This window comes from Muntiacus reevesi, chromosome 18 (genome assembly GCF_963930625.1).
Source record: "Muntiacus reevesi chromosome 18, mMunRee1.1, whole genome shotgun sequence".
Taxonomy (NCBI): Eukaryota; Metazoa; Chordata; class Mammalia; order Artiodactyla; family Cervidae; genus Muntiacus; species Muntiacus reevesi.
Window position 1 is genome coordinate 50,745,099 of NC_089266.1, and position 27,381 is coordinate 50,772,479.

At 41.1% G+C, this 27,381-nt stretch overlaps 1 protein-coding gene across 2 annotated transcripts; it reads left to right on the forward strand.

Moving 5' to 3' along the window:
* Window positions 1-185: 185 nt before the first annotated feature.
* TUBD1 (tubulin delta 1) lies at window positions 186-24,677 on the forward strand. 2 transcript variants are annotated; one of them, XM_065909583.1, is made up of 9 exons: window positions 186-376; window positions 1,195-1,406; window positions 3,147-3,294; window positions 4,895-5,111; window positions 6,273-6,504; window positions 10,399-10,563; window positions 18,051-18,191; window positions 19,907-20,090; window positions 21,908-24,677. In XM_065909583.1, exons 2-9 carry the CDS (start codon window positions 1,235-1,237, stop codon window positions 22,008-22,010), a joined length of 1,362 nt encoding a protein of 453 aa, XP_065765655.1. In that variant the 5' UTR covers window positions 186-376; window positions 1,195-1,234; the 3' UTR covers window positions 22,011-24,677. The 2 variants fall into 2 exon arrangements, with proteins under 2 accessions (XP_065765655.1, XP_065765656.1); XM_065909584.1 differs by lacking the exon at window positions 186-376 and adding an exon at window positions 388-545.
* Window positions 24,678-27,381: the final 2,704 nt, after the last annotated feature.

Below are 27,381 nucleotides of genomic sequence, written 5' to 3' on the forward strand. Positions count from 1 at the left end.
CAGGGCTCCGTGAAGCCGAGCTTGGGCAACGGACATGCGCAGTGCCGCCGCCTGGGCCAGGTACTGGCGGAAGCATGCGCAGAAGCTCTTCCGAAGCCTCGCTTGGAAGCTAGATCATGCGCAGAGTCAGCTAAAGCCCGATGGACAGTGAGCATGCGTGCCGTGTCTGAAGTTGATAAATTGAACATGCGTGATTAACCTTTCTGAATGGGGGGTTGGGAGGAGGCAGAAAACCCCAGCAAATCTGTTCGTATGTGGAACATGCGCATTCGTTCTCTGTAGTTTTTTTCGGTATCGAAAGTGAGCCTGCGCATTAGGAAAATGTTGCCCCCGTGAAGTTTGAAACGAGCAGAAACGGCTGGTCCTGCGGTTGCCAGTGAGTGGGGTTAATCGGGAGCTCCAGGGGAGGTGTAGAAAGGCAGAACTTGGCTTTGCTCTTTACCAGCTTAGTGCCCTTGCGAAAGTCACTGACCTTTCACAGCCTCGGTTTCCTTATCTATAAAAGAAAAATAATGATACCAATTTTGCAGAGTTGTTTGATGATTGTAAGTACAGAGTCTGGCTTACAAGCCACGGCTTCTTCTAATGCTGCATAAACCCCGTGGTAAAGTGTTTACCAAAAACTGTCTCTTTTCATTGTTAAAAATAGTGGTTACTTGCTCTACTATTTCTCCTTTTTTTCCCTCCAAGCCTCGTCTTCCTTGCTGTCTTATCTGAGCTAAATACAAAGACTTTCTTGTAAGTGTTATGTATTTACCAGTACAGAAAGTTGATTGGTGGAGAGAGAAAGTATTTAGAAGCGAGAAAATTAATGTTAATTAAATGTGCTACCGTTGAGCTCACCTCTGCATTTTCTATGTCCCTTTGGTGTGAAGTGGATACTATGAATTACTTCAATCAGAATTCACTTTGTTTTGTTTGTTTTAAACGCATGCTTAGAAAATTGCGGTTACACGTGAGATTTTGGAAACTATTGAGCTGTGTATGAATGGATTTGGGTACAGCAGTCCCAAATCCCAAAACCATAGAGAGAAAAAGAACAATTTCCTTGAATGATTGGCTCCTTAAACAACGTAGCTATTTTGTCTATATATAGTATTTGCAAATTATATATTCTTATTGATGTGTGTTAACATATTTTGTTCTTTGTTAGTAATGTACTGGTTCTCTAAGACGATATTTTTTCTATTACAGGTTGCTCACTTTTTCGAAGGGGTTTGTTTTGTTTCTCAGCATGTCAATAGTAACAGTGCAGCTTGGTCAATGTGGCAATCAGATTGGTTTTGAAGTGTTTGATGCTTTATTTAATGACTCACACTGTCCCGGAGGACTCTGCTCTAAAAGGGAGAATGAGGCATATCAAGCATCTTGCAAAGAAAGGTTCTTCAGTGAGGAGGAAAATGGAGGTATGTATGGTCATATAACCAGTCTCTTCAAGGCCAGGCCCTGTACATGGTGTCTGAATCCCCTCCTTCTTGCAGCAGAATGATTTTGTTCTCAGCCCTTTGTTTTTGTGTTAAGCTTTCCCTCTCCAGTGATATCTTGTCCTCAGGCCATGAACTTGCTCAGATCTTGCCAATCTAAACCCATCCAACCAAATAAAACTTAGCTCTTGACTGTAGCTCTTTTCCTTCCTTCTCATCTAAGATTCTCAAAGGAGAACCCTCTTTACCAATTATAATCCTACTTCTGCTTTACAATACCACTGAAGCTGTCCCATGAAAAATTCCCAGTGATCTCCTAATTACTAGAGTCAGTAACTGTTTTTGTTTTTGTTAATTCACTTAACTTCTCTACCAGATTTGATAACATTAGCTATAAAACTCCCTCCTTGAGACTAATTTTTCTTAGTCACTGAACTTTTCTTTTCTAGTGGTTGCATGTCAGCGTCTTCCTCACTTGTATAGTTCTCTCTGGGCAAGTTCAGTGACTCTCAAATGTTGCTCCATCTTTTACACTGGTTACTCTCAAATCTGTAGCCTAGCATCTCTTCCAAGCTGCAGACTGATTAGTGAACATCACCTGTGTCTCTCATGTGTACCTCAAACTCAACATCTCCATACCCAAGGGCATGCATTGTTTTTCCCTTAAAACTTTGTTCTTCCTGCCCACATTCAGATCTGCTTAGTTTATCTCCTACATGTCCCTTGAAACTCCTCTCCCCTTTCCATCTTCGCTATCATTGCCTTAGTTCTGGCTCTGTCCTTCCTCATCTGGATTATTTCAAGACACTCCTCTGAGTTCCCTGCCTGGTCTCTTGTGTCTATTGCATCTGTCCTCCACACTGCTGTATTCAAAAAGACATCTGAGGGACTTCCCTGGTGGTCCAGTGGTTAAAACTTTACACTTCTACTGCAGGGAGTGCCAGTTCTATCCTTGGTTGGGAAACTACAATCCCACATGCCTTCCTTACTTACTTAACAAGAAGTACTTAACTAAACTTACTTAACAATAAGTAAAGAAATAAATGTAGTAAAAAGCTATTTAAAAAAATAATAAAGACATCTGACATTTAAAAAAAAGACATATGACTATTCCTTTTGTACTTGAACGTTTTCAGTAGTTCCTCATTGCCTGAAAAAAAAGTTTCAAGGTTTTTAGCATTGTATATTGGGACTTCTAATATCTGAGCCCTGCCTGCTTTCCATCCTGTCCATCATTTCCTACACCCCCTTTCTCCATCTTCTGCTTCAATAATCCTGAGATGCTTTTTGTGCCCTTGGTATTTTGTACTTCTGAATAAGCTCCTCGGTTAGTGTGGATTTGTTCTGGGTCCTATCACATCACTTCATGATTAAGTTGATGTGTTTTACTTCCCTCCCTGGTTCTCCTTGGGCTGGATTGATACTGTCTTCATCTCTGTGTTTTTAGCACAGCACATAGCGCATTATAAGCACTCAACAGATGTTTGTCAACTTGACCCAGTCATCATTTTAGCCCATATTTATTCACCCCGCCTAGCAGAATGCTGGGCATTGTGAACCATCTGCATATCCCTGCTGCTGCCCACCTCAGTTTCTAAGCAGAATGGCAGATCTTTCTATTCTCAGTCTTTGCATTTTTTAATTTTTTTAATTTAGAGAAGTTTATGCTCTGAGTTACCCCAAATAGGATTATATGTCTTTTGATCTTTTTTCCCTCTCTAGTTCCAGTTGCTCGTGCTGTCCTTGTTGACATGGAACCTAAGGTTATCAATCAAACACTGTCCAAAGCTGCCCGTTCTGGCCGGTGGAAATATGGCCAGCATTCATGCTTCTGTCAAAAACAAGGTTCTGGAAACAACTGGGCCTATGGGTAAGAATAATTCCTCAAGCTTTCCAGTTTAGATACAGCTGCACAGTTGATTAATAGTGTAGTTATAACTGCACAGTTGATATACTAAACGTTGGTCTTTAGCCACTTAATTGTGTCTGACTGTTTTGCAACCCCATGGATGGTAGCCCACCAGGTTCCTCTGTCCCTGGGATTTCCCAGGCAAAAATACTGGAGTGGGTTGGAATAACAGACTGGTTCCAGATCTACGAAAGAGTTTGTCAAGGCTGTATATTGTCACTCTGCTTATTTATATGCAGAGTACATCATGTGAAATTGCGGGCTGGATGAAGCACAAGCTGAAATCAAGATTGCTGGGAGAAATATCAATAACTTCAGATATGCAGATGACACCACCCGTTTGGCAGAAAGCAAAGAAGAACTAAAGAGCCTCTTGATGAAAGTGAAAGATGACAGTGAAAAAGTTGGTTTAAAACTCAACATTCAGAAAATTGATATCATGGCATCTGGTCCCATCACTTAATGGCAAATAGATGGGGAAACAGTGGAAACAGTGGTTGACTTTATTTTCTTGGGCTCCAAAATCACTGCAGATGATGACTGCAGCCATGAAATTAAAAGACGCCTGCTCCTTGGAAGAAAAGTTATGACCAAGCTAGACAGCATATTAAAAAGCCGACACATTACTTTACCAACAAAGGTCTGTCTAGTCAAGTCTATGGTTTTTCCAGTAGTCCTGTATGAATGTTAAAAGTTGAACTATAAAGAAAGCTGAGCACCGAAGAATTGATGCTTTTGAATTGTGGTGTTGCAGAAGACTCTTGAGAGTCCCTTGGACTCCAAGGAGACCCAACTAGTCCATCCTAAAGGAAATCAGTCCTGAATATTCATTGGAAGGACTGATGTTGAAGCTGAAACTCCAATACTTTGGCCACCTGATGCAAAGAGCTGACTCATTGGAAAAGACCCTGATGCTCGGAAAGATTGAAGGTGGGAGGAAAAGGGGATGACAGAGGATGAGATGGTTGGATGGCATCACCGACTTGATGGACATGAGTTTGAGGAAATCCGGGAGTTGGTGATGGACAGGGAAGCCTGGCGTGCTGCAGTCCATGGGGTTGCAAAGAGTCGGACACGACTGAGTGACTGAACTGAACGGAACTGAATCTTTAGAACCACCTGGTAATTCTAGCCAAAGGAATAACCTATTAGAGAGAATTATCTATGCCCAGTAAATTTACTCTCCTAACAGTCCTATTCACTTTTAAAAAATGTTTGACTTGCATATCTTATTATTTTCTTCTATTTTTTCTTTTTTTTTGTATGTGCATCTTATTGCTGTTGTTATCTTTAGGCCATTCTGCTTTGCATGCAAGATCTTAGTTCTCCAACCAGGGATCCAACCTGTGCCCCCTACTTTGGGAGCACAGAATCTTAACCACTGGACTACCAAGGAAGTCCCCTTAACTTGTGTATATAAAATTTGGTCACTCAGGGTACCTGTGTGTCTCATGAGAGGTAGTTCACTTCCATAGGTTTAGAAAACCTTCTCTCTCCTGTACCTTTCTCTGCAATCCATCTCTCTGGTTAAATTGAAAGATATTTGTTTTGCACTGCATAGATACTCTGTTCATGGACCCAGGCATAAAGAATCTATAATGAACCTAATCCAGAAGGAAGTGGAGAAATGCGATTCTTTGAGTGGCTTTTTCATCATAATGAGTATGGCTGGAGGCACCGGATCTGGGCTAGGAGCCTTCGTTACTCAGAACTTACAAGATCAGTACTCAAGTGCTTTGAAAATGAATCAGATTATATGGCCTTATGGAACTGGTGAGGTATGAACGTTATCAATTTAAAAATTTCTGTTTTGTATTCTTTGCAGTTAAAACAAATGTACGTAAAAGATCTATCTCATCCTTTCTTTGGAAATGTTAAGTTGTTGTGTCAGGAGTGAGTATACACTATGGTACTTTCATAAATAATTCATGTAACTTTGTTTAAACTTTCCCAAGCAAATGAGGTGTCCTTATTTATAAATATCCCAAAGAAGAAAACTGTGCATCTTCTCAGAAACCCATTCCTGGGTCTGGCTACTGCCTGTAAATCAGGGACCTTGACCTCATCCTGCCATTGCCAACCTTCAAAGAATTTTCATTTCTTTCCATTGAAAGGACATTTCTATGTAGGCCAATTTGCCGCAGATCAGCCTAGTAGGAGAAATAATAAACTGGAGATGAAATAAGTCACAGGAGGAAATGATGTAGAAAGTATGATAGTAATAGTGATAGTAATAGTATACTCATCGTTTACTGAAGCCTTACTATACACAGGGCACTATTCTAAGTGCTTTACTGGTATTCTGTCATTAATTCTTATAACTCTTAAGAGGCTGGTATAATTATTATCCCCATTTTACAAATGAGGAAACTGAGACATAGAGAGATTATGTGCCTTATCTAAGATCATATAGCTAGAAAATAGAAGAGCCAGGATTTGAACCTAGGTAGGATGTCCTCTTCGGAGAAGGCAGTGGCACCCCACTCCAGTACTCTTGCCTGGAAAATCCCATGGATAGAGGAGCCTGGTAGGCTGCAGTCCTTGGGGTCGTGAAGAGTCGGACACTACTGAGCGACTTCACTTTCACGCGTTGGAGAAGGAAATGGCAACCCACTGCAGTGTTCTTGCCTGGAGAATCCCAGGGACAGCGGAGCCTGGTGGGCTGCCGTCTATGGGGTCACACAGAATCAGACATGACTAAAGCGACTTAGCAGCAGAATGCCCTCTTAACCGCTATTCTCTCCTACCTTTTTTTTTTTTTTTTCCCAGTATTTATTAATTTGGCTGCTCCAGATCTTAGCTGTGGCTAAGCATGTGGGATCTCGTTCCCTGACCAGGGCTCGAACCCTGGCCCCCCACATTGAGAACGTGGAGTCTTAGCCAGTGGACTACCAGGGAAGTCCTTCTACCTTTCTTATTTGTGGCCTTTTCCTCTCCAGGTTATTGTTCAGAACTACAACTCCATTTTGACACTTTCTCACTTGTACCGATCTTCAGACGCCCTCCTTGTTCATGAGAATGATGCTGTTCATAAGATCTGTGCAAGGCTGATGAACATCAAGCAGATCTCCTTCTGTGATATAAATCAAGTCCTCGCACATCAGCTGGGAAGTGTGTTCCAGCCTACTTACTCCAGGGAAGGCTCATTTCACTACAGGAGAAATCCACTAGGTATTTGTGCCCCTGTGGGTTATTTGTAGAGAAGTCTGATGTTGTGAAAGCCTCAGAGCTCTTCTTCTCTGGCTCTCGCCTCTATCTGAAGATATACTCACATCTCCCTCATTTCAGAACCTTCCACTGATTCCATTCTTCAGGACCCTTTCTCTTCTTTTTCTTTTTTTTTTCTTCCCTATTTTAAAAAATAACTTTGAGATATAATTCACATACCATACCACTCACCCATTTAAAATACACACTTCAGTGTTTTCTAACATATTCACAGCGTGGCACAACCATCATTTTCATCACTCTGTAATAAAACCCACCACTCTTTTTTTCAGCTTATTTGTCAAGTGGTGCTTTATCCATTCAAACCCTCCAGATGCAAAGGACCCGGGAATCTATACCTCTCAGTCTTACCCTCTTTCCCAAATAGTTGCCTATCCCAGTTTTCTTAGTTGCATCTGCTTCTTCAAATTTAGCATGCTCTGAACAGACTCATCATTTTCCCCCGGCTTGCCTCCCCTCCCGCACTTCCCCCATTCCTGTCGCCTGAATTTCTCCCCCTGTCCTCTTATCTCATCATGTGCTCAGACCTGTTGGTGCCTTCTCTCCCCGCTGTCTGCATTCTTTCCCGCTTCCCTGTCTCTCTGACTTTGGTTCACTTGGTCAGCATCTCTTAACTGATACTGCATGCTCCCCCTGAATACAAAGTTCTTTTTATTCTCAATCTCTGCCCCTCTCTCTTTCTCTCTGTCTCTGTTTCATAAAAACAGAAGCTCGCAGCTACATGGACATCCCTGGCTCAAGGTGGTCCTAACCCTGCTTCCCTTCCTGTTGCCTGCCTCCCCCCCAGCCCCCCGCCCCGGCATCAGTCCACCTCACACACTGACCCCAGTGAGGCTTCCCAAAGCACGGATCTAACCTTGTATTCTACTCAACCCTCATTCTGTGGCTCACGCATCACCTGCCGGATTTGCCATAATTTCTTAGCCTGGCCTCCACATTCTGCCCTGAGTCTTAACTTTCCATTTTCGTCACCTTCTGCCTCCTCTGCATAGATTCCGCACTTGCTTTTCATCCTGTCTCCACTTCTGTCTTCAGTCTGGAACTCTCCTGCTTTGGTCCTTTTGCTCGGAGTTTCCTCTTTAAAAATCACTTCCTGCTTCCCTCCACCTCTACTGAAACCTTACTCATCCTTTAGGATCCAATTCAAGGGATAATTTTTTTTTCTTTTCTACTGTTTATTTGGCTACCCCGGGTCTTAGTTGAGGCATGCAGGATCTTTAGTACAGTTTCCTGGCCGGGAACTGAACCCCGACTCCCTGCATTGGGAGTCTGGAGTTTTAGCCACTAGACCACCAGGGAAGTTCCAAGTGATAATTTTTCATAAAGCTTTTCTACTGAGACCTTTACCTAAAGTAACCCTCCACCTCTGAACTCCTGTGTGTGCATGCCCACTTCAGTCATATCCAACTCTTTGCAACCCTATGGACGGTAGCCTGCTAGGCTCCTCTGTCCATGGGATTCTCCAGGCACGAATACTGGAGTGGGTTGTCAACCCCTCCTCTGGGAGATCTTCCCGACCCAGGGATCGAACCCACATCTCTTACATCTCCTGCACTGGCAGCCGAGTTCTTTACCCCTGTACTGTATTCTGTATCTATTTTATGTTACTTAATGTTTTTTGCCTTTAGTATTTCTTTAAGTGTGTTTGCTTATCTTTAAGAGTTACAGACACAAACACACATATTTATTCAAGGAGTACAAAAGAATATGCAATCAAAAGTAAGTCACCCGCTGACCGCTCCCAGATGCCGCTGCTGTAATTAGCGTCATGCGTTTCCTTGGAGGAGTCCGTCATGTGCATATCTTGTAGTCCCCACTAATTTGCAACTTCCTTGGCGACATGTGTCTTGTTAATTTCTGTGCATTCCACAGTACTTACCATATGGCACATCTGTTCATTCAACCAGTATTTACTGACTTCCTGCTATGTGCCAGACACTATGCTAAATGTTGGGGATCCAGTGAGGAACCAATGTAGACGTTGTGTTCACACTAAACAATTATGCCAAGAAGGTGTAATTAAAAACTGAGTTAAATGCTCTGAAGGAAAGGAGTACAGATCCAAGAGAATGTGTCACGAAGGAACCAGACTCAGGCTGATGAGGCAAAGAAGTCAGCCCTTGAGGAAGTTAACACTTGAGCACAGAGTTGAATGAAGACTTGGAGTTAACTAAGCCAAGGGGGGGGAGACAGGAATAGCTCGTGCAAAGGCCCTGTGGCAGAAGGAAGCATGGCCCTTTAAGAACAGAGAGAAATCCAGCGTCACTGGAGCGCAGAGAATGGTGCAGGGGATGACTGACACCTGAGGCTCGGGCAGCGAGCAGTGGCTGACCTGGGAGGTCCCTGTAAGCATGTAAAGGCCGCCTCATTATTCTAAGAGCAGGGGATTTTAAGGAGGTTGTTGGCATGATCACCTTGTGAAAAATCCACTGGACTGCCTGTGAAGAGCTGATTAGAAGCCATCTTCACAGGTGGCTATCTTCTCACTGTGTCCTCACATGGCACAAGGGACAAGAGACCTCTCTGGGGTCTCTTTCATAAAGAGACTTCACCTCCCAAAGGCCCCATCGCCTCCTTAAAGCCATCACCTTGGAGGGAAGGATTTCAGTTTGGGAGTTTGTGGGGACACAAACTCAGAGTTTGACAAAGCCAAGAATGGTTAAGATGAGACGAGGTGAGCAAGAAAGCTGGAGGGAAATGCAGATTTTTAACAATCTGTGCGTTAGAGTTCAGGAATTGTTTGCTAATTGTTTTTTGTTGTACGTGCTATGTGATAGAATTCAGCTCTAACAACTTTACAGAAAAGACTTCTTATATTTAGAGGAAATGCCACTAGCCATAAGATCAATTTGTGCAACATTTTATAGATGTTTGCGTCAGAATTTGTTCTTAACATTAGGACATAGGCTATGAGTTTGCATTCCACATTATCATAAAATGGATTCTTTAGTGTTATTTCGTCATGTGGCTGTGCAGGCTCTTAGTTGTGGCACGCAGAATCTTCGATCTTCATTGTGACACGTGGGATCTTTAGTTGCCGCATGTGGGATCAAGTTTGTGGACCAGGGGTTAAACCCAGTCCCCCCGCACTGGGAGCATGGAGTCTTAGCCACTGGATCACCAGGGAAGTCCCCATAAGATTTAAATTTCATGTTATGGTAAAAGATTTTTCTTTCTCCTTTAGAAAAAGAGTATTTTCTATAAATATATAAAATATATATATGATATATTAAAAAAATAAAAACATTTTTAGAATAAGTAAGCCCTGAGTGAAAAACAAAGTAACTTTCTCCTTCATTCTCTTTCATTACAAGTATTAGGTTCTAAAGACAGACATATTCCTGTGTTCAAGAATTACTAATCCTGTCTTCTTTCCAAGTAGAGTTTCATGTTAAGAGGTTCTGATTATCATTTAACCAAATAAATAAGAGATCTAAGAAAATTTCTAAGGGGGCATTTAGTGAACACAGAATGACAATAAAATTATATTACCTCTAATGCTTACTTTGCTTTCCTGAGGTTTAGCTAAATATTTCATTCACATTTCCCGGTTCTTAACTAAAAAAAATTATTGTTTCCTTTTGGCAAAGTGTGTTTTTTTTCATTCATGCTAAAATAGGTGCCAAAACCAAGCATTAGTTGATTAAGCATTAGCATTAATCAAGCATTCATACATATTGTCTCTGAAATTGAATTTACATTTTGAAATTTAAGCAGTTTTAGCCTTGGAGGAGAAAACACATTTGGTCCCCCCGAGCCATCCAATCATGGTTGTATATGAGCCAGCGGAAATAACATGGAATTTAAGAATTGAGTTCAGATTTTTTTTCTTTGCAGGAGACTTAATGGAGAATTTAGTTCCCCATCCAGAATTCAAGATGCTGGGTGTTCGTAACATTCCTCAAATGTCTGAGAATTCACTGGCATACAGCACATTTACTTGGGCTGGCCTCCTCAAGCATTTGAGACAGATGCTCATTTCTAATGCGAAAATGGAAGAAGGTAAAGGGTATTTTAAAAATATGCACCCACAAACTGGGAAAAATGCCTTACTGAAGTTCCCAATATAAACTGGCTTGGGCCAGTTGAAATAATAGTGCCTTCTTCTGATCTGGGAAGCTCCTACAAAAACTCACCAGAATATCCTGGGAAGGTTTCTTAATCACTTCACAGTTTCATTTCTCAAAAAAAAAAAAAAAAAAAAATTCAGATGAGTGTGACAATTATTTTTATTTTATTTTTATCAAAGTAATATATGCATGTAGTTTTTTTTTTAAAAAATCAAGTTGTCAGAACTCATTTAAGTGTATATTTGAATCTGTATGTCACATTGTATGTAAAGTACATCTTAAATTTTTTTAAGTCAAGTAATTGCCCAGTATGAATTTATAATGGGGAAGAGGACAGCCTATTCTCCACTTCCCCACAGCCCAGCGGGCACTGCTTTCAGTGATCTGAGATGTTCTTTCTGGAATTGGCCTCCATTTCTAAACATCTTCCTTATTCTGTTATTTGTTTTATTTTCCAGGCTTAGATAGCCTCTACCTTCCTAGCATAAAACTGAGAATGAAATCTTCTTATACCCTCTACACACACCTTCCCTCTGGTCTCCCAGTCTAGTTAAAATAAGTTCTCAGTGTTTGTATTATTTTTGCTATGTAAATTATATTCACAGTTGAGCCATGTACTACATACACAGATTACATTTTATTTCATGTACCGTTTATTTTTTCCTCCTAGAGTTAATAATTATTTGGTTGATACTCTTTGTACCTATTACAAATCTACCGCTAAACTTTTCCATAAAAATGAAACCCTTCTCAGCCAACCCATCAGGCAGTCTTATTACTTCCATTCTCTTCTTAGCGATGTCCCCTCCAGAGGCCGTCCCCCTTCAGTCTGCACTGATTACTCTGCAGGCTTGAGAAGCAACCAGCACTGGCCTCTCTGCCTCCTATATTCTAGCCCTGTTCTAGATTCCAAATCTTCCTCTTTCTGGGCTCATTCCCTCATGTGGACCGTGCCCTCCATGAGCTTTGTAAGAAAGAGTACAGGGAAGGTAAGCATTTTAAGGCTGCAGATGTCACTATCCTGCTTTTCTCTTTGATTGATCATTCGGCCAGGTACAGGATTTGAGGCTGGAAATCATTTTTCCTCAGTGTCTTGAAAGTGTTGCTCTGTAATCTTCCAGCTTCCAGAGTTGCAGCTGAGCAGTCCCACTTTGGTCTGATTTCTAATCCTGTTTCATTCTCTCTTGTATTTTTTAGGATTTTCCTCTTTGTTTCTAACATTCTGGAATTCCTTAGTGTGGATCTTTTATCTCATGACACTTTATGACTGCAGAGATCTTTATCTGGGGTGTTTATTGCTGTCTTTTCAGAGGTTTAGCCTTTACTGAGTAGAAACCCCCTTCCAAGATGGAGGGGGGCAGCCCGCCTACTGCAGGGACTGGGGAAGGGTCTGGGGCTCTCACTGCTTCTCATACAGGTTTTTAACTAATCCTCCCACCTCTTCCTCTTCTAGAAGCACTTGGTCAGCTTCTAGAACCTTCACTGTGGGCAGAGGTCTCTGTTTGCTACGTCAGTAACCACTGGTTCCTTTGCTTTCCAGCTTCGAAAATTCTGTCACCACTATCTTCTTTCCATTTTTTTTCATGTCTTTTAAACAAATTCCTCTGTCATTAGTGAGATTTGAGGAGTAAACTGGTATGTTCAGATTGTCACTTTTAACTGGAAGTCACTACTGTGTACAATTTTGGAAGCATGTATTTTACCACAGATTCCAATCAGTTAGTTTTCAGTACTATGAGAGTGGATTTCCTCTACGTTTACTTGTAATACCTTATGGATTTTAGATCATAGTGCCTGAGGGTTGGAGATAAGTAGAAAGTTCACATCTGAAGTAATGCTTCGGAAACTTTTTGGCCACAGGACCTGTTTTTCTGGCAATACCTGTTATCAAGGAACACGTGTACCTTGGGGTAGCTTATGACGTGGGCCTCTGGGCCCTCTCGGGTCAATAAACCACTGTTTGTTTAGTCATTTTCCCATATGGGAATTTAGAGTGTCAACATTTTTTCAGTTATAGATATGAAGTTTGAACATTTAAATGTTTTCCTATAAATTTTTGTCATTCAGCCACTCACTTGTGTCCGACACCTTGCGACCCCATGGACTGCAGCACGCCAGATGTTTGAGCATCTCCTGGAGCTTGCTCAAACTCAGGTCCATTGAGTCGGTGATGCCATCCAACCATCTCATCCTCTGTCGTCCCCTTCTCCTCCTGCCTTCAATCTTTCCCAGCATCAGGGTCTTTTCCAATGAGTCAGCTCTTCATATCAGGTGACCAAAGTAAATATACGAATAAATGTATTTATGTCACTAACCATGTTGAAGAATATAGTTTTAAAACTCATACAGTATCGGAATGCTCTGTGTGAAGATCGACCCCAACAGTATCACCTTCAGCAGTGTATCTTTTTCCATGTCCTCAGAACAGGAAGGATGAGTGACCCAGGAAGGAGCAAGGCAGAAGTTAGTGTCTCTTATGACCTAGCTTTAAAAGCCACATACCATCATTTTGCATCATCTTCTTTGTTATTAAGGTCAACCCTGTCCCACGGGGAGAAGACCCTGCAAGAGCCTGAATGCACAGGAGTTGATGTTGGAAGCTGGCTTCCACCCTCTGTCACCTAATGAATCGTGTCCTCCCATTTGCAGAACATACTTAACCTGTCTCAGGTCCTCCAGAGTTAGCACCTCAGCCTGTTAGCACATTCCTTTAGCCCATCAGCCTAAAATTCAGCATCTTGTCATCTAAAAGCAGGTCCAGGTGTGGATTTCTGTTCCTCAGGTGAGATTTCCTGAGTCTTGCTCTCTAAGTACGCCCCACTCCCTACAGACCCTGCTGGAACAGGTGGAGGATAACTGGTAGACACTGCTTTTCAAAAAGGAGGGCATGGAAGGAACACAGGAGTCATTTGTCCTTAAGGGTTCAGCAGGGTACGCTCTGACAGTTTCTTGATTAACCGTTAAGGCCTGGGAAGAATTTTCCACAGCTTTTTGCTTGGCCCTCTGAACCAAGCTAAATTACAATTTTACTTACTTTAAAGTTGTACTTACAGTATTTTAAAATTTTATTAGTTGATTTATTTTTGCTAGTTTGCATTAGTGAATTCACATGAGAGTCGAAGTTCTAAGGGCATATATATGTAAACACACTTTACAAAAATAAAACTGACATCACATTATATGTATTTTTTTGTTCTGCTTTTTTCAATGTAGTATTTTGTAGCCTTTATTTCAATTCATTCATTTAGACATGCCTTGTTCTTTTTAGTAGCTGCATAGTTTTCTACCGTATATGAGCCATAACTCCTTTTTTTTCCCCATAACTTCTTATATCTACCTAAAGAGTGAATTAATTCTATGAAGCTGGTTGTTAAAATTCTTAGTCCATAACCTTCTGTTGTCTCCTTGTTAAAGGTAACTGTCTCTCAAAACTCCTTTGTTCTTTCTGTTATTGTTTTTATCTATTTATTGCCATTTGTAGATTTTTTATTTATTTATGACCTATTTACTTCCCACCACGGAGGGTTAGGATTTAGCTTTTTTCTAACACTGGGCCCTAAGTCCTGAAATACCCTGTCTCCTTATCCTTCTGATACAGTAGTAAGTATCATCATTGGGTTAAAGCGATACTCAGTTTTATACTATCATGATCAAGTAAATGTTATTCACAGCTGAGCAACAGAGCATCCTATGATTACTTTTCCCTTCCTGTATAATTTTTTTTTGTTTTCTTTGGAGTTAATGATTGCCTTGTTTTCTTGTTTGCTTAGTTTTTCTATGTACCTGTCAATTATTCAGCCCTGTTTCACTACTTGTCTGAACTGCTTTTTCTTGGTATCAGGCATACCTTGTTTTATTGCACTTTGCAGATATTGTGTTCTTTGGCAGATTGGAGGTTTGTGGCCACCCTTCATCTAGCAAATCTGTTGGCACCATTTTTCCAGCGGCGTTGGCTCACTTCACGTCTCTGTGGCGTGTTTTGGCAAGTCTCACAGTATTTCACACCTTTTTCTTATTATATTTGTTATGGTGATCTGTAATCTTTGATGTTACTATTTTTTTTAATGTCATCATGTTTTTTGTTTTTTACAAAAACAGCTGTTTGTTTATTTTGGCTGTGTTGGACCCGTGTTGCTGCGTACAGGCTTTCTCTAGTTGTGGCGGCAGAGGCTCCTCTCTAGCTGTGGTGCCCGGGCTTCTCACTGCGGTGACTCTTCTTGTTGCGGAGCAGGGGCTCTACAGTGTGGGCTCAGGAGTTGCAGCTCACAGGCTCAGCTATCTTGCAGCATGTAGGATCCTTCCAGACCAGGGATCAGCAGGTAGACTCTCAACCTGGGCCACCAGGACAGTCCCTTTGACGTTACTATTGAAAAACAACTTTCAAGTTAAAGATTATAACTTGAAAGTTCAGATGACAGTATTTTTTAGCACTAATAAAGTACTTTTAAATTACAGTCTGTACGCTGGTTTTTTTTTTTAGAAACAGTGCTATTGCACAATTGATAGATTACAGTATAAACATAACCTTTATATGCTCTGGGAAATGAAAAAATATTGGTGTGACATGCTTTGTTGGGATTGTTGTTCAGTCTCTCAGTAGTGTCTGACACTTTTGACCCCATGGACAGCAGCACACCAGGCTCTCCTGTCCTTCACCATCTCCTGGAGCTTGCTCAAACCCATGTCCATTGAGTCAGTGATGCCATCCAACCGTCTCGTCCTCTGTCATCCCCTTCTGCTCCTGCCCTCAGTCTTTCCCAGCATCAGGGTCTTTTCCAATGAGTCAGCTCTTCGCATCAGGTGGCCAAAGTATTGGAGCTTCAGCTTCAGCATCAGTCCTTCCAATGAATATTCAGGACTGATTTCCTTTAGGATGGACTGGTTGGATCTTCTTGCAGGGGAGAAGTCTCCAGGGGACTCTCAACAGTCTTCCCCGACATCACAGTTCAAAAGCATCAGGTCTTCGGCACACAGCCTTCTTTATGGTTCACCTGTCACATCCATACATGACTACTGGACAAATGATAGCTTATACTATATGGACCTTTGTCAGTAAAGTAATGTCTTTGCTTTTTAATATGCTGTCTAGGTTTGCCATAGTTTATCTTCCAAGGAGCAAGTGTCTTTTAATTTAGGATAATTTACTTTATTGTGGTGGTTGGAACCAAGCATGCAAAATCTCCAAGGTCTGCCTGTATTCAAGTATTCTATCAGTTTCATCTTCCTAGAGAAATCTTCACCAGAGCCTTCTGACCTGCTTCAGTCTAGTTTTTTTTTTTGCCCTCTAGCCCATGTATGTCTGTCATACTGGATATTCTATTTGCCTATCTGCTGTGTTAGATATTCTGCTCAGAGGGTTTAGCCAAAGCCCTAGTGATCTTGATCACCAGCCCAGGTTGGATGCATGAGACAAGTGCTCAGGGCTGGTGCACTGGGAAGACCCAGGGGGATCAGATGGGGAGGGAGGCAGGAGCCGGGATCGGGATGGGGAACACATGTAAATCCATGGCTGATTCATGTCAATGTATGGCAAAAACCACTACAATATTGTAAAGTAATTAGCCTCCAACTAATAAAAATAAATGAAAAAAAACAAAACAAAAAAACACAAAGCCTTAGTGTTCTTGAGAGGCGCGGGGGACCATGGTTATCCTGGGTTTCACCTTATCTCTCTAGTTTTGCCCTTACCTCTACCTGGTGTTCTGAGACTATAGACAATCCTGTCCTCTCCAGAAAGCTAACCTTTAGTTTCCTGGTAGGATAGGAAAGAGGCAGTCGTCATGACTAATAGACAAGTTTAGCAACATTCCTTGAGCAGGAGTCAAAGGGAGACGTGCTTCACATGGTTGCAAAGCCAGTCTAAGAGCCAATGACTTAGCCATACTGGATGCTGTGAAGTTGTGTCTCCTTGTGGTTTCAATCAGCATTTTCCTAATGACAGTGATGTCGAGCATCTTTTCATGTGGTTATTAGCTATTTGTTTATCTTCTTTGGTGAAATGTTTGTTCAAACATCTTTCCAGATTTTTAAGTTGGCCTGTTTTTCAGTATGCCAGTCGTTTTTTTTGTCTGAAATTTCTTTTGCTGGAAATCAGACTCTTACGCACACTGAAATTTTTCCCTATCTTATGTATAATTTAAGAGTATTTTCTTAATATTTCCCTCTGACTAGTCAGTTTTCAATCCTGTTTTTGCTTTGCATTTCTACTTCCCTTAACGTTTTTCTATCTATGTTGTTTGTTTATTCACAGAGACATGTAGAATGAAGTTCACTCTTTCTAGGTGGATAGTTCCATGAGTTTTGACATACTTAATACCACGTAACCACCACCACAATTGAGACAGAGTATTTCCACGCTCCAAAAAGTCTCTTCACACACCTTTGTAGACAGTCTCTTTTCTGCACCCCAACCCCCTAGCAACTGTTGATCTGAATTTTATTCCTATGGTTTTGCCTTTTCTAGATGGTCCTATTAGTTCAGTTCAGGCACTCAGTCGTGTCCGACTCTTTGCGACCCCATGGACTGCAGCACGCCAGGCTTCCCTGTCCATCACCAACTCCCAAAGCTTACTCAGATTCATCGAGGCGGTGATACCATTCAACCATCTCATCCTCTGTCGTCCCCTTCTCTTCCTGCCTTCAATCTTTCCCAGCATCAGGGTCTTTTCCAGTGAGTCAGTTCTTTGCATCAGGTGGCCAAAGTATTGGAGTTTCAGCGTTAGCATCAGTCCTTCCAGTGAATATTCAGGACTGATCTCCTTTAGGATGGACTGGTTGGATCTCCTTGTAGTCCAAGGGACCCTCAAGAGTCTTCTCCAACTCCACAATTCAAAAGCATCAATTCTTTGGCGCTCAGCTTTCTTTATAGTCCAACTCTTACATCCATACATGACCACTGGAAAAACCATAGCTTAAGAGTATATGGACCTTTGTCGTCAAAGTAATGTCTCTGCTTTTTAATGTGCTGTCTAGGTTGACCATAGTTTTTCTTCCAAGAAGCAAGTGTCTTTTAATTTCATGGCTGCAGTCACCATCTGCAGTGATTTTGAAGCCAAGGAAAGTCCTATAAATGGACTCCAACAGTACGTAACCTTTTGAGTCAAACTTGCTTCACTTAGCATCATGCCTCTGAGATTTATCCATAGTCAGTTTCTTTTTATTGCAGTGTAGAATTCCATCCTTTGTAGCTGCCATCCTTTAATATTCAGTGAAGAATTATTTCATACCTGTCTCAGAATTGAATAGTTTGAATCACTTTAGGTCAACCAGGTAAGAATATTTAAATTTTTAGCAGAATGCCACCCCCACAATTTGTACTTATCAAATGGAAATTTCTATAAAATACTACATATATCATCTTACATTTTTCTGTTCTTGGTCAAGGCCATTTGTAAAATCTCTCTTTTTTTCTTTTGGTAGGTATTGATTGGCAGGTTCGGCCACCTTTATCAGGACTTCCTCCTCTTGGTAAAATGTCTGTGAACAAAGAGACGCATTTTAACACTTCCATCGCTAACTTGGTCATCCTTCGTGGGAAAGATGTGCACAGTGCGGATGTGGGTGAGCAAAGTTAAGGTGAAAATTAAGATGCACATTTTGCAGATGTTCATGGTACACATGATTTTTTTTTTTTTTTTTTAAAAAGAAGTCCCTGAACTTATTATTTTGGCCTCACCACGTGACTTGTGGGATCTTTAGTTCCCTGGCCACGGATCGAACCCACACCCTTGGCAGTGAGAGCTCACAGCCCTAACCACCGAACCACCAGGGAATTCCCCCCAAATTTATTCTTTTTTTTTTCCTGTATCTCTTGGAATTTTTTTAAAATTAATTTTTATTGGAGTATAGTTTCTTTACAATGTTGTGTTAGTTTTAGGTATGCAGAAAAGTGAATTGGCTTTCCATACATACCCTCTGTTTTTGGATTTCCTTCCCCTTTAGGTCATTGCAGAGCATTGAAGAGAGTTCTGTGTGCTGTATGTATGTTCTCACCAGTTATATGTCAATGCCAGTCCCCCAAATTCATTCTTTTAAAGAAAGGAAAAATAAAAACTCTGTTTTAGTAGCAAAACGTAACCCCTGTACCAGTATGTGACCAGACAGCAAAATGGAGGTGGTGTAAATAAGAGACAAGTTTTAATTCTTTCTTCCTGAATCTGGTTGCTTTGTCATCCTCACCTCGTGGCTTCAAGCTTAGTCTGAGACATCTGTTAGAGCTTCAGCCATCAGATCACGTAGGAATAAGCCAAGAAGGGCAGGCCTGGTCCTGCAAGGGTCACACCCCGCACTTGTGTTTATATCCCTTCGACTGAGTTGGCCATGACTTGGTATGGCTCGGTGAGAGCTGTGATACAAAGAATGTCAGGCTCATCCTGTGTGATTGTTTAGTCCCCCAGTTGTGTCTGACTTTTTGCCATCCCATAGACTGTAGCCCACCAGGCTCCTCTGTCCCTGGGATTTCCCAGGCTAAAATGTTGGAGTGGGTCACCATTCCCTTCTCCAGGGGATCTTCCCAACCCAGGGGTCGAACCGGTGTCTCCTGTGTCTCCTCCACTGGGAGGCAGATTCCCTACCACTGAGCCACAAGGGAAGCCCCTATAATACCCTTAAATAAGAAACTGGTAATAGTTAAGAAGAGATCATTTCAAGTCAATCAGATGGGGTACTTTCTTCATATTCTTCATTTTAGATTTTAAAATAAGAATTAATAAAAGGACATGTAAAGTAATTAACTTTTAAAGATTTGCCCACAGGAAATGATGTAGGTACATAGAGGTGTTCTTTCAAAGATATTCATTACAGTATCTTTCACACTGACAGAAATGTGGGAACAGCTAAATGCCCAGCAGTAGGAAATGTGTTAAGTAAATGATGATATGTTCATAAAAGCTTTTAAAAATATGAGTGATATTTATTGACATGGAAAAGAGGTTCACAACATATTGGTGGATGAAAAATGCAAATCATATAAGAGCATGCATGTAAAATTCCAGTATAAGAGAGGGTCAGAAGACTGTTCATAGTCATTATTTCTGGGTGGTGACATTTTAGCTGTTGAGTTGAGTTAAATTTTCTTCTTAATACTTTTCTGAACAGTGTGATTTTTTTAAATGATGATGAACATGGATCATTTATCCAAAAGCAATATAAAAAGCTAGTTTTAAAAGGCAATACAAAAGACTTCTGGTGAAATGGAAAAGAAAGTATCTGTTTATTAACTTGTTGCCAAAATTGATGATTTGTGATATAAACAATGGCTTGTTGTTTTACTCTAGGAGCATTTAAAGATCCAGCTCTCTATACTTCCTGGTTAGAGCCTGTTCACGCTTTCAATGTGTGGAAAACCCAGCGAGCCTTTAGGAAATATGAGAAGTCTGCAGCCTTGGTCAGCAATAGCCAGTCCTTAGTAAAACCACTTGATATGATTGTGGGTAAAGCATGGAATATGTTTGCTTCAAGGTAAGTACAAAAGAAATCTACAGACCTTTCCTAACCTTGGGAACTAACAGATAACTGCTAGGCAGCTTCTGGAGTGTCTTAGCCTGTTTGGGCTGCTGTAGCAAAAATAGCATAAAGTGGGTGGCTTATAAACCACAGAAGTTTATTTCTGAAGACTGGGAAGTCCAAGATTAAGGTCCCGGCAGATCTGATGTCCAGTGAAGACCCACTTCGTGGTTTATAGATGGTGTCTTTTTGCCGTGTCCTCAGCTGGCAGCAGAGGCAAAGGAGCTCCATGGGCCTGTCACTGCATTCACGAGGGCTCCACTGTGGTGACCGAATCTCAGTCCCAAAGGCCTTACCTCCTAATATCAGTACCTTGAGAGTTAGGATTGCAATGTGTAAATTTGGGGGGAACACACTGAGTCTGTGCCATGGAGTAAGCACTTTGTAGGTATGAAACTTTGAACGTGTTCTTCTGGCTTCATTTCCTTTCCTGTACGATGGAGCCAAAAGACAGGACATATGTGGTGAAGGTTAAAATGAGAGAAAAATGTAAAAAAAACACCTAGTCCAGTGCCTGACTAGTAAATGCCCAAGAACTGTTCCATAGTATTTTTCCAAAATAAGATCCTTGAGAATGGAAGAGATCCTGATCTTGCTCAGTAAGAAGGATATAGCAAGTTCAACTCCACCTGATACTATGAAATGTCTGCTTGGTGTGAAGAATGTGTTAGCGGGTTCCCTGACCTCTGCCACAGTTACTTAATGTGAGCGCAGAACTCAGATGACTGGATGAGCCTGTACTTTGATTGGCCAGGATTCCCAAGGGTCTCCCCTCCTGTGCATGGCCATTCCCCAAACCCCAGCTCCTCAGGACTATGCACTTTCTGTATAGTTCTGGTCTAGTTCCCGTCCCGCTGCCAGTAAATGGTAGCAGCTGTTTTCACCGATGAATTCATGTCTGCCCTTGATATTCTTTTTAATATGATTTCTCCTTCTGCAGAACATTTTGAGGGGCTGGGGCTATTAACAGGATCACCTGGCATAAGTGCAAATTAAGTGTTGTCTGAAAAAACACTCAGGAGGCTTCATTTCATTCCTAGAACTGGATCCGTGTGTCTCTACAGTTTCACACCTTAGATAAGACTTCCCAGGCACTTCTTAAGAGTTTATACTGAACCAGGTCATCTCCTCTAGGGTGTTGACTATGTGCTGGGTAGACACCCAAATCTGAACACGCTTTTTTTCCCTATGTGCTGTCTTCTTTTTTCTTTTTTTTGGCTACACCTGGCAGCTTGCAGGTTTCTTAATAATAGTTCCCCAGCCAGGGATGAAATGCAGGCCCTGGCTCTGAGTCCTAACCACTGACATGCGTGCATCCGTGCCCAGTCCTGTCCAATTCTTCATGACCTCGGGGACTGTAGCCCACCAGGCTCCTCTGTCCATGGGATTTTCCCGACAAGAATACTGGAGCAGATTGCCATTTCCTCCTCCAGGGGATCTTCCCAGCCCAGGGATCTAACTCATGTCTCTTGCATCTCCTGCATTGACAGGCAGACTTTTTACCATTGAGTCAACTGGGAAGCTGCCCTAACCACTGGACCGCCAGGAAATTCCCCTCCTATGTGCCTTTTATTGTCACTGTCTTGAATAGACGGAGTTTGACATAAACTTTGAAAGTTTGCTAACTTTTGGAGTAAACATTGAAGCAAAGATAAGTCTTTTAAGACAATTTGCCATGTTCAGATGTTCATGCGCTACGAAAGGTTTATTATTTGATTTTGAATTATTCAGTTGCCTGAGATTTTTATTTCGTATTTTGTTTCTTTCCCTAGAGCCTACCTTCATCAGTACACAAAATTTGGAATTGAGGAAGAGGAGTTTTTGGACAGTTTCACGTTGTTAGAACAGGTTATTGCTAGTTACTGCAACCTCTGATTTTGAACCAAGGGGAAAAATTACCTTAAGTCAATTTTGGACTAAAATACTTGTAATACTACTTTCTCTATAAGGTTCTAAAATTCCAGTCTGCTAATGCTACAGAGTCAAATGCTGATTCCTTCTTCATACTATAGCCACAGAAAAGGAGGAAAACCTTTCATGTTTTCAATGAAAACATCTACTTGATATTTTCCTTTGTAAGAAAAAAAATTGGTGCTTCTTTTAAAGAACTTTGGGAACACTTTGCTGAGATATTACAACTTTGAAACTATCAGAAAAGGAAACTTGCCTCTTTATTCCAAAAAGCATTCAGTAAATATGAGCTAAACTTTCATAGCACAATTTTAAGTTAAGAAATTGCAGTTCTGTATTTATATTCATCTTTGAAATGAATGTTTTGGACCACAAGAGGGAGCTGTGGTCAAATGCTATGATGTGAACGTCTTTTGAATATTTTATTCGATAACAGGGTAAGATTTTCCACTTTGAGCAGCTATTTAAAAATAAATGTCAGGATTTTGTTAATAAATGTATATCATGCTTAAGTACGAAAAGTAAATAAGCAACTGTTTACTTTGTTAGCTTTTCTGAAATTGGGCATCAGAAAATTTTTTCTTTTACATCCTAGAATGCCAGAGCAGAAATCGATTTTGCTCAGTGTTTTAAAAGTACTGACAGGTATTTAGCTGGTGTGGAAGAAGGTAATTATAAGGTAATATACATCAAGGCATATTCTTTTCAGTAAAAGGGGTGAGAGCTTTCACCAAAATGTCACTAAGTTGATAAAATTTATCACCAAGGAAATACTAATATATTACTATTGCTAATCACTCAGTCGTGTCCGACTCTTTGCAGCCCCACAGTGGCCCTCCAGGCTCCTCTGTCCGTGTGATTCTCCAGGCAAGAATACTGGAGTGGGTTGCCATTCCCTTCTCCAGGGGAATCTTCCCAACCCAGGGATCAAACCCGAGTTTCCTGATTGCAGGCAGATTCTTAACCATCTGAGCTACAAGGAAATACTGTGCTAGATGAACTTGACACATATAGATGTTGGCCTCATTTAGGACAAAACACATTTGGAAATTGGCAGCTGAGTTTGAGGGGAATGGCTTATTTCAATAAAACACATCACATGCAATGTGTTAACAAATGTAAAATGGGAAACAAATAGGAACACTTGCCCTTTCTGCCAAGTCTACCAGTGGTGACTTATTTTTATATGGAAAAATGACAGTTCACAGATTCACTGGTTTCTTCCTTCTCTTTCCATATGGAAATGATTACCTTTTTGCTGTTTTTCTTATCAACTGTTGCTATGATTTAAAATACTGAACCATATCTTATTTCGAAGGAATGTAAAAAGTGGTCTCTTCATCTGCTAAAAGGCACACCCACTGCTGTGTTTTGTTAACCAAGAGTACTTAAAATGATTAGATCATAATTTTTACAAGATAAAGTTAAAAGTAATAATTTAGCATTGCAGAGATCCCAAACACTGAAACAGTTTCCCAAACCAAACCAGCCTTAATGAAGCTCTGTAACTGAATTACCTCAGTAGGGGGTAAGCTGGTTCTTAGGAACTTTGCCAAGTTAAGCTTAAAGAAAGTCATAACTTGAAATCATTTTATATTTGAGAAAAGAAAGCATAAAGTACCAGTGGGAACAAATATATTTCTAATTTGCCAACTCATGGACTCAATGGCAGGTGACTATTGGAGGTTAACTCCAATTAGAGCCCTGGGTTCACTCATTTATGTGAGTTGAACTTTTTTTATGTACATTATTTTTTAATGCACAACTGCATTATTTGGTAGGTGTGGATACCTAAATATGTGTGAAATTGTTTTAAATGTTTACATGAACAATTTTTTTTCTTACAGAGTTTGAATAATGTAAAGTTTTTGCTATTAGAGTTGTGATAACTTAAAAATGAACCAAAGAGTTGATGCCAGAGCTTCAAAATAAGGGCTGGTATTAGAAAGGTCTGGAGGAGGGCATGGCAGCCCACTCCAGGATTCCTGCCTGGCGAGTCCCATGGACAGAGGAGCCTGGTGGGCTGCAGTCCATGGAGTCGAAAAGAGTCAGACACCACTTAGCGACTAAACAACAACAAAATGACCAACCAGCCAAGACAACAGTGGAATCATAACTTCCTGGGCAGAGACATCCACAAGCTCCAAATATATAATTCCTTTTATAAAGAAATATTTATTTATTCATTTGGCTGAACTGGATCTTCGCTCTGCTGCTCGGGATCTTCGATCTTTGTTGTGGCTTGCAGAATTTTAGTCGCGGCGTGCGGGATCTAGTTCCCTGACCAAGAATAGAACCTGGGCCCCCTGCACTGGGGAGTGACGGGTTTTAGCCACCGGACCACGAGCAAAGTCCCTGAACATGTAATTTCTTAGAGTACTGAGTAACTGATACACTATGTGTCACTCAGACATTATCCCACAGAGCCAAGAGGCACCCCTGTAGGCAGTGAGTACAGTCTAAAGTCAGGCCTACTTCTTACTTTAATCAAGCCTTTTCACTCTTCTCCATTTGTGCTTTTCTTAAGAACTAACTCTTTGATACAGATGTACAGAACAGACATTTAGACTCTGTGGGAGAAGGCAAGAGTGGGATGTTCTGAGAGAACAGCATTGAAACAAGTATACTATCAAGGGTGAAACAGATCACAGCCCAGGTTGGATGCATGAGACAAGTGCTCAGGGCTGGTGCACTGGGAAGACCCAGAGAGATGGGATGGGGAGGGAGATGGGAGGGGGGATCGGGGTGGGGAACACATGGAAATCCACGGCTGATTCATGTCAATGTATGGCAAAAACCACTACAATACTGTAAAGTAGTTAGCCTCCAACTAATAAAAATAAATGGGGGAAAAAAAAGAACTAACTCTTTAAGCAGCAGAAACTGTTTCTTCCCATTCGTTCTCTCTTGCTTCGATCTTTGAGGGCTCCCCCACAACACCTCACCAATATTATTCAGTCACCCAGCAACACCTTTCTCTCTTCTTTAACCTGTCCCTCAGAACGCAGGAAGTGTGCCCACCGTTCACCGCTTTCAGTCCCTTCACTCATCCAGCCAGCGTCCATTCAGTGCCAGGCACTGAACAAATGTCAAGGATGTGTGGACCAATACCACAAAGTCCAAATGAAGAAACTTACAATGTGGCCAAGTCTCTTTCCATATCTGGAGCTACAATTCCAGCTTCCTAATTATTGCTTACTATTTTGCCCAGGGCTTCCCAGGTGGCTCAGTGGTGAAGAATCCACCAGTGCAGGACGTGCAGGAGACACGGGTTTGATCCCTGGGCCGGGAAGATCCCCTGGAGGAGGAACTGGCACCCCACTCCAGTATTCTTGCCTGGGAAATCCCATGGACAGAGGAGCCTGGCGGGCTGCAGTCCACGGGGTCACAGAGTCAGACACGACTGAGCAACTGAGAACACAGCACACAAACATCTTTCCCATGTCCACATTCAATGTTTTTTTCTTTAAACAGGGAAGCTGTGGTACAAGGTAAAGAACAGTGATGGGACCTCTAGTCTAGGCTTTTGGTTTGTCTGGAACATCTCCTCACTGGCGCTGTAGACTCCGCTCTGCAGTGTACATACCAGTGATTCTTCTCCTGACCACCATGTTTATCACACTTGCATTCCTGTCCAAATTTTGTCTTAAAACATGCTCCATATGTTCCCATCCTGCTGTTCTCTCCCCATGGGCCCAGGGTTTGGCAGCCAACCCTTTCTTGTACTTCCACCTACCTTCCAAATATGGTTTTGTCCACCAACTTGTCATTTTTGGCAAATAATAACAGTTATTTAAGATATATTTGCTCATCTATATCAATCACATTGTTTCCTATGGGTTTTAGGAATGTGAGTATAAAAAATCTGGCTTTATATTTTTAACTAGATATCTTCTTATTCCTACACTCTGAAATGTCTCAGATGAAGCAATGTCAGCCTTATTAGTAAATGAAATCCCATGTCCCACTGGCAGGAATGTTAAGAAAAACAATGTAAATATTTTAAGTTTCTAGAGAACACAGTGTCAGGTCAGTGTTGGAGAAGATATGGCTTCAAGGGAGAGGAGGGAAAAGATAGAAGAGCCTAATCATTTAGGCTCTAGGGAGCAAGTGATGCAAAAAAGAGATGAAAATGGAGGTCAGAGAACTGATGATGATGATCCCAAAGAACTGCTAATCGTTTACAAGCATTTAAAAAAAAATACTCGATGGTTTTCGAATTACGGATTTTACCTAATGATAAAGAAAAAAAATCCAAGAATAACTTACACAAATAGCATAGGGAATTTTCTGATGGTCCAGTGGTTAGGACTCTGCACTTTTACAGGCAAAGGGCCTGGGTTCAACCCCTGGTCGGGGGATTAAGGACCTGGAAACCGCAGCAGTGCAGCCAAAAGAAAAAAAGAACAGTATAAAGAGAAACAGCAAGCTAGACTACGTGTCACTTAGCAAATAATCCTGTCTTACTTGAGTTTATTTCCTTTGGCAATGATGGAGCCAATACAATGGACACTTTCATGGTTTCTCTTGTCCTATTTGGGTTTAATTATTTACATGCTAAGTACACACAAACTCAGGTTTTCGCGAGATCTTTTTTCCCAACGTTTGCTGTCCAGTAAGATAGCCATTAGACACATGTGGTTAGTAAGTATAAAATACATGCTGGATTTTGAAGATAATAAAATCATGTAAAGGATTAATATTTTAAACTGTGTAAATGATATTTTGGACACAATAGTTAAATAAATTATCCAAACTGGTATAATACCTGCTTCTTTTTATATTTTATTCTTTTCATATTTTAAAGTGCAGGTACTAAAATTTTAAAAATTAGATATATGGCTTGCATCATATTTCTGTTGGACAGGGCTATTCTAGACATTTCAGGAGCAAAATCCTGGGAATTGTAGAAACGAGTTGAACAAAGCTTGTCCTTACTGGGTGAGAGTTCATGGGAACAAGATAGGAAGAGAAACATGACAGGAGGCAGAAAGGTGGGAATTTCCTTTTCTAAAAAAGAGGTCTTTGCCTAAGCTCGGCTCATGTGATCAGCATGAAAGAGGCAGGATATGAGCTTAATTCAACAAACATCCATCGAACACCTGCAAGGGAAGACTGTGCAAAGATGAGGAAATTTTAAAATGAGGTAACCCTGCCTCCTCCCCTTACGGAGTTCACCATTTGGTGTATTTCTTGCTGCACAATCTATGCCTGACTCATGTAGATACTCTCTGTTTACTGAACAGAGTATAATACAAATGTCTAACAAATTCTGGAAGAGACGTAAAGCTGCAAAACTACAGACAAACAATAAAACCCATTAAAGGTCCCATAT

Bases quoted from the DNA above. Each gene is read 5' to 3' on its own strand.
- TUBD1 (XM_065909583.1), top strand. From the start codon at position 1,235: ATGTCAATAGTAACAGTGCAGCTTGGTCAATGTGGCAATCAGATTGGT. The intron at 5,112-6,272 runs GTATGAACGTTA...TTTCCTCTCCAG, and splicing joins GGCCTTATGGAACTGGTGAG to GTTATTGTTCAGAACTACAA. The intron at 6,505-10,398 runs GTATTTGTGCCC...TTTTCTTTGCAG, and splicing joins CTACAGGAGAAATCCACTAG to GAGACTTAATGGAGAATTTA.